The sequence below is a fragment of the Anopheles darlingi genome, chromosome 2, assembly GCF_943734745.1.
Source record: "Anopheles darlingi chromosome 2, idAnoDarlMG_H_01, whole genome shotgun sequence".
Classification (NCBI taxonomy): Eukaryota; Metazoa; Arthropoda; class Insecta; order Diptera; family Culicidae; genus Anopheles; species Anopheles darlingi.
The window spans coordinates 25,336,903-25,346,902 of record NC_064874.1 but is presented as its reverse complement, the minus strand read 5'-3'; the positions used below and the strand labels follow the sequence as shown (position 1 = coordinate 25,346,902).

The 10,000-nt window shown below is 47.7% G+C and overlaps 2 protein-coding genes and 1 non-coding gene across 3 annotated transcripts in view; 2 read left to right on the top strand and 1 right to left on the bottom strand.

The window, feature by feature from the left end:
• Positions 1 to 6,412: 6,412 nt before the first annotated feature.
• Positions 6,413 to 6,484, bottom strand: Trnaw-cca (transfer RNA tryptophan (anticodon CCA)). Its single transcript has one exon. It is a non-coding gene; the product is annotated as a tRNA-Trp (tRNA).
• Positions 6,485 to 7,487: 1,003 nt separating this feature from the next.
• Positions 7,488 to 9,591, top strand: LOC125947964 (hydroxysteroid dehydrogenase-like protein 2). The gene is made up of 4 exons (XM_049673576.1): positions 7,488 to 7,696; positions 8,054 to 8,217; positions 8,290 to 8,503; positions 8,593 to 9,591. Exons 1-4 carry the CDS (start codon positions 7,683 to 7,685, stop codon positions 9,455 to 9,457), a joined length of 1,257 nt encoding a protein of 418 aa, XP_049529533.1. The 5' UTR covers positions 7,488 to 7,682; the 3' UTR covers positions 9,458 to 9,591.
• Positions 9,592 to 9,788: 197 nt separating this feature from the next.
• The window catches only part of LOC125947985 (hydroxysteroid dehydrogenase-like protein 2), a 1,248-nt gene continuing 1,036 nt past the window's right edge, over positions 9,789 to 10,000 (top strand). The window contains exons 1-2 of the mRNA XM_049673602.1: positions 9,789 to 9,909; positions 9,976 to 10,000. The exon at positions 9,976 to 10,000 is cut by the window's right edge and continues 139 nt beyond it. Of these exons, the coding sequence (XP_049529559.1) occupies positions 9,896 to 9,909; positions 9,976 to 10,000 (39 nt within the window). The 5' untranslated portion in view covers positions 9,789 to 9,895. The remainder of the gene's footprint in view (positions 9,910 to 9,975) is intronic.

The window sequence follows — 10,000 nt, the reverse complement described above, 5'->3', positions numbered from 1 at the left end:
TACTATGACTACTATACACATCACTACTGCTACTACCGACGGTTAATGGTGCGCGGTGCTCAAGTTCTTGATCTGACACCTTTCGGAAATCAAATCCAAGATACAGCACCGCAGCATCTAATCGAGTTGATGATCCTAGAACGTGCGGATCGTGAACTGCGATGAACGGAGGATAACGGAGCGATGGCAGAGAATTTGACTGCCAGTCGCGAGACTATCGGGCGAAATTGGACATCTTGGGTCTCCGGATGGCGCGGACGCGGTTGAACGGGTTTCGATCGACCATCGATGCTGCTAACCCCGCGTTATTGCAAACCGGGCCCGCCACCATTCATGCGGATCACGGAGGAGAGACGGACGGACCGAGTGAGAGAGAGAGGGACCTTATTATGCCCCCGGACCACTGTCATTTTGACGCGATTGACATGTGTTTGGCGAGCGTTTGGCCGATTGGCCGATTGAAATTTATCTTCCACCCCATCGGTTCCGGATTGCTCATAGGGATGTTTTTTTTATTTTTTCAAAAGGTAACGCTTGAAAAGTAGAAAGGATTAAAAAGAAGACCGGTGTGTGTGTGTGTGGTTCGTTTATTCGAGCACTCACACGGACAATGGTTTGGGTCGATGTGGATTGTCCAAGGAAGAATGTCGCAAACATTGCGTGGCGCATAATCGCCATTCAAAATTCGGGATCATCCGCTCAACAGATCATTTCAGCGAAGAGAAACCGAGATTGTGCGATTGCCAACAACACCAACAATTGTGAAAACCACAAACCGGCGGCAAGAGAGGGACCATTAACAGCCGCATTTATTGCAAACAAACGGTGAATAGGCGTGAGAAGGGCCCCAAAAGATCGTGCGATACCAAACGGTGGCCAAACCGCGATTTCCCCGCGAGGGGTAATGACACCCAACACACTCATTGAAACTCCCGGCGCGCGATCAATTGCTTCCGGTCAAGCTGGGATGGTCAAGCGCGGCCTGTACCTACAATTGCTCCACTATTGCAATGATTAGAATAACTGCTTTCTTCTCAATCCGAAGCTAATCGCTTGCACTTTTCTCGTCCATCAATTCCCCCACTCATCATCAAGCGCAGATTGGGCAGATCAGCTGGAACCCAGAAATTGCTGTGACGCGCAAACGCACGAAAGGATCATTAGCTGACCGGCCTGTTAAAGGAAGGAGACCCTCTTATGCTCGTAGGACCAATATGCATCTCGATCGTAAAACAATCGTCGACACTGTGGGTCGATCACAACGGACTTCATACCGAAATGCTGGAGGTTTCGACCGTACCTCCGGACGATGAGACCACGAGACATAATTGCGCACCGCGGGCAAGCAGCTGCCCGCTACCGGGTGGTCAGTAATTACCGAAATAATCAACTTCTGTTTGTGGCTTCCAGTCCCTACGTCATCCTCTTCGCCATCTGCACCGCTTATGGTGATCGCTACCGTGATCTTAACGTGTCTCGCACGGTTCCCAACAGTTCAGAATGGAACATTCTTAGGATCATGAAGACACTTTCACACCTAACGTACTGACACCAGGCATCAAAAACAAAAAGTGGCTCTCAATCTCAACCAAAAATCTCAAAACCGCAAAACCACCACCAATCGCAATCACGAAAGTCGACGTCAATGTCAAATTTTCTTGTGACCCTCGGAAGCCGCGAGAGGCTTAGCAAACATTTCCATCTCGCGGGGTTTTTTTCCCGGGAAAGGGTGGCATCTGCGGCAGTTGCTTCCACCGTGTTTTTACTCCCCATCTTGTACTGTGAAATTTTCGTCTACAGCCCGGGTGCCCGGGTGGTAAGCTGTGGTTAGCCATCAATGCCTTCCCTCCCATCAACCTAATTCGATGACGAGATGAGCAGCGAGCGGCGATCACAATGCCGCACGGTTGAATGAGATCAACCCAGATTTCGACATTTCAAATTACCACGAATGGGGTGTCGTCTTCTCCCATGTTCTCAATTTCTTTTGCGCTCGTGCTACCACAAGTGATTCTCGTTGCGCTTTCGAAGTTTCGGGTGAATATAGTGTTGCGCAAAACCAAGTGACCGGAAATTCGGGCAACCACGGTCAACTTTATCTTATGTGGACATTTTGTCTAGCTATCGCAGTAAGTTACTGAAACTAAATAAAACCTTTAACCGCTAGTATATTGAACCTTCGTGAATTTAAAAATAGCAGGTTGACATAGCATGATGAATCATTTTGGTTACACCAAACACGAGTAGACAAATAGCTGCTGCGTTCTGTTGCGTCTAATCGACAACCTACTAAGTTTGCATCGTTATTCATCTGCCAGAATCACATTTATCTGTGCGATCATTACGGAGACGACAAACCGAAATGTCCACATTGAAACGGAGCTACGAATAAACGAAAACACGAAGAACTACTGAACAAAAATCTTGGAAGGATTTAATCCGGTTTAAGGCTGCAATCGATCGAAGTTACCATAGCCATTACCAGCCTGCTAATGCTAACTGATTGAATTAAACAAAAAAAGAGATTCAAAATCACTCCCGAACCGAGCAACGATCATTTGGCCTCAAAATCACCGTGGCACGCACACGGCAGCCAAAAGGCTCACGCGAGTCCTTGGGCATGCACTTTCCGCCTATCCACTCTGCACACTCGTTCTAGCAAAGATGTCGCCCGGATTTCACTGCGCCCGAATTCCCGTTTTGGATCGGATAAGGCCTACGACAAACTGTTGCTCCGGAATGCACCACAGAATCGCACTCCACAGCACTCCATATTCCTGTCACTGTAGGGTTTCCTCCCGGTCTGCAATATTCGGTACACCACCACCACCACCACCATAGCAAGTTGGTACCTCCCCGGAGGGTAGACACAACACCCCTCCCCCTCCGCGTGATGCCAACTTCTGGACGAGAAGCGCTTGAAGTCAGAAGAAGCCGTCAGTCGAGAAGTCGCCCCCAAAAGGGAACTTCAAAACAGAAAAAGTAAAACAAAAAAACATTGGTTGCTCCAGAAGGGCAACCGGCTGGCTGGCTGGCTGGTTGGCTGGCCGGGAGAAGAACCTGATCATCGCCGTGGCGTGCACCAGCATAACATAAATCTTATGCCACGGCCAATGATGCTGCAGCAGAAGCAGGCGCAATGCACTCGGCGCACCACACCACCGTCGTCGTATCCTGGAGTTGGATGTATTGAAGGGTTGGTTGTTTCGACGGTTGGTTGACTGGGAGGACGCAGGGGAGTGCCCGATTGTTTCACTTTCCCGGCCCCGGCCGGGGAGGGAACCGTGCGGCCGGTGCGGGGTTTGGGGCAGGTTTCGTTTCGAAACATTACTCGTTTCGTTTCCTTTTATGTTCTGGTTTTGTCCTCGCCCGTGTTGTTTCACTTCTTGCTCTCCCGCTTCCCAACCCCTTTACCCTCTTCCTCTTATGATCTCGTCCTCGCTCGGTTCTTTTGCACTTTTGCACGATCTGCCGCACGGTCCGGGCGGGTCCGGGGATGCCCGGAGCGCTCTGGAAACCCTGCTTGCACCAACCGCTTGCTGGCCATTGCGGTTTTCGATTTCATAATTTTGGCTTCTGTCACTCCACGACTGTTTTCTCGGTGACGGAGCTACTCGATGTGATCGCCATTCGCGATCGCAATGTTGGAACGTTGGTTAACCATTTATCGGTTGACTTTAAATTATGCCACGCAAAAACGAATACACAATCACTCGTTGCCGCTTTGTGCCAACCACTCTACAACGAACACTCGGTAATGATAATGGACACATTGCAGCAACGACTTCGCTATCGCATATCGAGCACTTCTTGAAACGAAACAATGCACCAAAAAAACGGAACTATTTATGCACACAACATTTATCCTCGACTACGGCGGCCAGGATGGCATTCAAATGGGCTTGGCGGCTTAAAGGAATGATTCACTGAGCACTGAACACAACACCAAAAGCCGAACGATCGCCGGGGAAAATTCAAAAGGAAAACCTCTTCAAACTCGTAGCTGCGCCTCATGCGTTTGGTGCGAAAACATAAACACGTAAGTACGCACATGAAGTGTTTGGCACATATTTTACAATTAACGAGCAAACTGACACAGCAAACCCCCACCACCGATACGGCGGCACCGGCACTTATTTTGCGCATTTCACCGTTGTTACCGGGCACTTCTAATCCGCCCGCCCGGTTTTATGTACTCCACATGTGCTTCCGAGTCGATGCCATTCTTTTGGCTTCACTGTTGTTGGTGGCCGGCTGGCAAACAGGCAGACAGGGGCCAGACAGATTGAAGATCCGTAAAACCGTCACAAACGCGATCGATGATGCGTGGATGGTGCCGGCAGAGCCAGCGCACCAGCAGATGGCATACATACATCCGGGATTAGCCGCAGGCAGGAAAATTTGTTACGACTCAAACAGATCACTCTTTACGGTGAGGAGCACACAGTTTAAATTTTCTTTTTACAACCGCACGAAGGTGACGATCACAACGAGGGTAAATCAGCAGAAACGCACGTGTGATCAAAGAGCTCGTTTCTTCTTACTCTGCGGGAAGGATAGCGAAGAGATTACTGAAGAAGATCGTGAAGGAGACCGCGATCGAACGACGGTGGAGCACAAAACGACCGCGATACACACAACCGCACCACACGACAACCGAAGGCAGATTGCGCGAGCGTTCCCGCGAGAGATCGCGCTGAGCCGAGAAAGAAGCGAACGACTTTATTGAGAGAGCAGAAGCAGAGGTGGTTTTGAGCCGCTTTTGCTTTAGTCAACAATTGGTTCAACAATTAACGGCTAATTTAAGATGCAGGCTTGATTGTTAGTTGACTTATTCCTAAAATATTTAATTTTTTTATTGTAATATAGCCGTACTTTGCTGTAAGATATTTATTCGCTGTAAAATATTTATTTCGTTTATGCAATATTTTTTTCTTTTGTATTGTAAAGTAGAGCTGGATTTATACTTTCTACCAACCAATGTTAGCCTTTTATACAGCGGGACGCTTAGAGTAGCGGCATGTTCAAAAGTAACGGAAGGTAATCCTATTTTCAGCAGCGACTACTACACGATCTTCTGGTGGTTTGTGTTCTCACAAAAATCGAGTTAGCGATCGCAACTGGTGCGCCTAATCCACGTGGGGGAGTGATAGTGGAACCGAAAACAATCTAACGAAGCGATCTCCCAAGGCAAACCGCAGTGACGGTGCAGGAGATGCTTTTATCAGTAGGAAAATTAGCTGGTAATATTAGATGAATGAAATGTATCTCTCCCAACGAACTCCCAATTTGGTTTTATGATAATGTACTCGGGGATACTCCTCTACTAAAAGCGACTCCCTATTCGTAAGAGTCATCCAACGAAACTAAACCAATGAGGGTCATTATCTCGCCCGAAATTCTATGGTTCCTTCAGCACAGGATGGATCATCGAGGGTGTGTGGAGTGCAAGAAGTGTCCGTCGCCATGTAAAAGCCCAAAACAAGCTGTAAGATAGGTCGTGCGTCGTCAGTACGATCAGGTCCAGGACCACTGGTCAGATGAATCAGAACATAATGATGACCAGCGCAAGGAGAATTGTATGTTTGGCGGGAGAATAGGCTGGTTCGGATCATTTTGGATTATTGTATCGAAACCGAAAAGATGCACCATCATAGCGTAACGATCACGATCGGTACCCACAGGCTATCAGCATCAGGAGATCGCCCATGGCGGGATGGAGAGGTATATGCTTGCGCTTACTTTTGTAGCTGCGCGCGCATCAGGCGTTGAAGGGTGCACACACACGCACGCCGCATTATGCCACACGCAATGCTCTTCGGCGGTGCATCCGACGGTGTTGCTCTCGCTGCTGCTCTCGATTCTCGTGATTAAGAAGAGAAGTGTTCTCTTTTTGGGGGATCCAACGCCCCCTCTCCCCCCCCCCCCCCTTCCCTTTATGCTGTGGTATCGCGGCGTTGATTGGATTTTTGTATTTTGCCCACTCACCGTGTCTCATGTTCGGCGTTTATGTTGATGGAAAATTGGGCAGCTATCTCAGAAAGATGGTAAAGGGTTTTTAGGGTGAAGCCGGCCCAACAATAGACTTTTCATGATGAATTTGTAAGCCAAACTTGTCGATTGTTCTCTTGAATAGTAACAACTTAAGCAGCTATGGTTCAACATTTTAATCCTTTTGGAAGAAGTTGTATTGTTAAACAATTAGCATCCACTTTGAAATCATGATGTAATGCAATTCGAAGTTTTGAATGCTAAAGGATTCAAACAGGAATGTACGAATAATTCTTTGCATGTTTAAAACAGTTTAAAGGGAGTGTACCAAAATCATTTGAATAGAACAATAAAATTTTATAATTGAAATAAAATATTCAAAACGAATGAGAAAAAATATCATGTAAAAAACACAAAAGAATGACCCCGACGTGATTTGAACACGCAACCTTCTGATCTGGAGTCAGACGCGCTACCGTTGCGCCACGGAGTCTGGTATCCACCGTGTCGACAGAAATCGAACATGGCCGTCAAAATATCGAGCTATCCTTCCCTTTCCTTCCCAATTAAATTTTAACCGGCACCTCTATTGGATTGACCCACGTAACCAAACGTGGAAACGTGCACAATGGGCACAGCTCTTTCGTCAGCGCTTGTTACTAAAAGTTTTCTCTAATCTTTTGTAACCGTAAGTAATGTAAAATCGTAGCATGTATTGCACTTTGTAGCGAAAACGGAGAAGGATTTGATCGAAAAACCCCAGATATATCTGAAAAACAAGTGGGCAACCGTGTTTTCGACCTTCATGTCGAAAAATTCAGTTAACTACAGGAAGGATGCTCGGAATGGAGCAATCAGAATTTGATGTGAAAAGTGATAAAATTACCTTCCAAATGCAATTTTAGATCTCAATTATCTATCTTATTTTTTTTTCTTATCCCAATTCAAATTTTGTCTCTTTTTTTAATCCAAACTTTATTACATAAACGAACAACTTTTTGGGAATCTGGATGGTACACTTTTGTAATTTTATACAAATCTACTGGACGCAAGTATTCGCATCCGTTGTGCCCGGATGCTTGTGTGTGCGCGTTATTCCTCTGTGAAATCCGCGAATACCAATCCGTAAACCGTAAACATGCACGACGAGTTTCTCTTTGGCAACATGGACTTTGACCGCGTGTGCAATAGTGTGTGTGGCCAGTGCACGCACGACGCACAGCACGCCCCGAAGCCGCTGGTGTCTTCTTCTTGCTACGCATGTTTTGATATTCTCATCACAGCGCATCTAGACGATCATGAGAATGACGAGAATGAGAAAGGTGAGAATTTTTATCAAGCGAATTGAGCAATTCTCTATTTGAAAACGAGTTATTCTCGGTACCACCGCTCGGAGCGCTATCAAATGATACCGTCTTCTTTTTTTTTTTTGATAAAAACGACTGTAATACAATTGCCAATACAAAAAAACGCAAACTTCGTTATTTCATAGATAGTTTGATCGGTAGTTCAATTCTCTATTCTCCATTCAATTTTATTCATTCACGCGATTCTCATGACTGTCTAGATGCGCTGTAAGGAGGAAGCTGCAGAGCTAAAACACCCTATAAACCGAACAGCACCCGTTCTGCATTTACTTTGCTTTTCCATTGCCTGCGGATCAACAATACCTCAACCGGAGCCGGAGCAACATGATCAACACGGGGTAAGTGGGAATCCGGACATTTCAGCACCAAAGCCAACCAGCCGATTGTTAATTATGCTGTCCAAAGTGCCTTTATCGGATGGGTTGCCACCGGCCTGCAGATAACGGAGTATCTTGCGAGTCCGAAGGTCACCATCGCATCGCTGGCTCGGGCGTGGGGTGTAGGCGAATGTATGATTAGCCAGAGTGACCTACGATGAAGTCAATAACCGGTAATTAGTTGATTTCACGTGAAATATATGCGAAATTCCAGAAAATCTGCAGAAAGTAGTGCCTGACACGTCACACATCGTTCGGGAGGATCATCGTGTTGTTTCGTGAGGAGATTTAAGTTCCCCCTCCCTTTTACAATTTCAGAAAACTTGCTGGCCGTACCCTATTCATCACCGGAGCCTCCAGAGGTATCGGTAAAGCGATCGCTCTGCGAGCTGCCCAGGATGGAGCGAACGTAGTGATCGCAGCCAAGACCGCCGAACCGCATCCAAAGCTGCCCGGCACGATCTACACAGCGGCGAAGGAGAGTAAGTAGAGCTGAAGGTGGATAGCGTAATTAACAGGGTCTGATCGTTAATCGTTTTTTTTTCTTCTTTCAGTTGAAGCAGCCGGTGGTAAGGCACTGCCATGCGTCGTTGATGTTCGCGATGAGGGTGCGGTGCGAACGGCTGTCCAGAATGCGGTCGCCCAGTTTGGCGGCATCGATATTCTGATTAATAATGCCAGTGCAATCTCGCTGACACCCACCGAACAGACGGACATGAAGCGATACGATCTGATGCACAGCATCAACACGCGTGGCACGTTCCTTGTGTAGGTAGAGCGGTACCAGATAGACTAGAAAACTATCTTCTGTGCAGACCATCGCTCCGAATTCAATGGTCCTTTTGTTTGCTTTCCAGCTCGAAAGAATGCATTCCCTACCTCCGCAAGAGCAACCACGCACATATCCTGAACATCTCGCCACCGCTCAACATGGCACCGCACTGGTTCAGCAATCACGTTGCGTACACGATGGCCAAGTACGGCATGTCGATGTGTGTGCTCGGTATGGCGAAGGAGTTCGAGAGTGCAAACATCGCCGTCAATGCACTGTGGCCCCGCACGGCCATTCATACCGCTGCCATGGAGATGCTCACGGGCAAGGAGAGCGATCAGTACTCGCGCAAACCGGAAATTATGGCCGACGCAGCGTACGCCATCCTGTCCAAAGAACCGCGCCTTCAGACGGGTAAATTCCTGATCGATGACGAGGTACTGAAGGCGGAAGGCATCACCGATATGCGGCAGTACGCGTGTATCCCCGAGAACGCCGACAAGCTGATGCCGGACTTCTTCCTCGATGTCGAGCCCGAGAAGTTGATCGAGTTTGCGGCCGAGGGTAGCCATGCGGCTTCGCTGAAGAAACCGGCCGCTCAGCAGGGCCAGGGTGGCCAAATCGAGGGACTCTTCCTGAAGATCGAAAGTTTGCTGAGCGAAGAGATCGTCAAGAAGACGGGAGCAGTGTACGAGTTCAAAGTGAAAGGCAATGAGGCCGGCACATGGTTTGCCGATCTAAAGTCGGGCACGGGCAAGGTGGGCAAGGGTAGTCCACCGGTGACGGCCGATGCCGTGCTGACGATGGATTCGAAGCACTTCTTCGATATGTTCACCGGTAAGTTGAAGCCGGCCAGTGCGTTCATGACGGGCAAGCTGAAGATCTCCGGTGATCTGCAGAAAGCAATGAAGCTAGAGAAGCTGATGGGTAGTCTGAAGTCGAAACTGTGAAACACAGGTTGGGATGCGGGGGATGATTGATTGTGTTGGGAACCAGAGACTCTTTTGTATATCTATACTTTGTTACGTCGGAACGGGAGATGCTGAAAGTGAGTTCTAAATAAATTTTTACTTATTTCACCAAACATTCACACACAGATACAATCAAAGACATCACAATAGAGTGCTAGTCCCTTGAATCATAAATGATACGACTGATAATTACCGAAATGTCCCCAAAAAGAGCACAGCTTCGCCACAAAAGGGGCACGCATACCAGTCCAACGGTGGCGCGTGTATGTTCCCTTAATCTCACGCAATCACGCGTCGCTATCATCTGCTTCCTCTGCTAGACGGTGCAAAGATAACGCAGTTCCAAGTCATTCTTCGTCCGTCAACCGTGCGGTAAGCACTACAAACAGGTTTAAAGGTCATCGACGCAACTTCGCGATGCAAAACACAGGGTAAGTAAAATTCTGTACTACGGCCAAGTACCGATCGTTCGACGATCAATTCCTTCGATTTTACAGGAAACTAGCAGGGCTAACGCTCTTT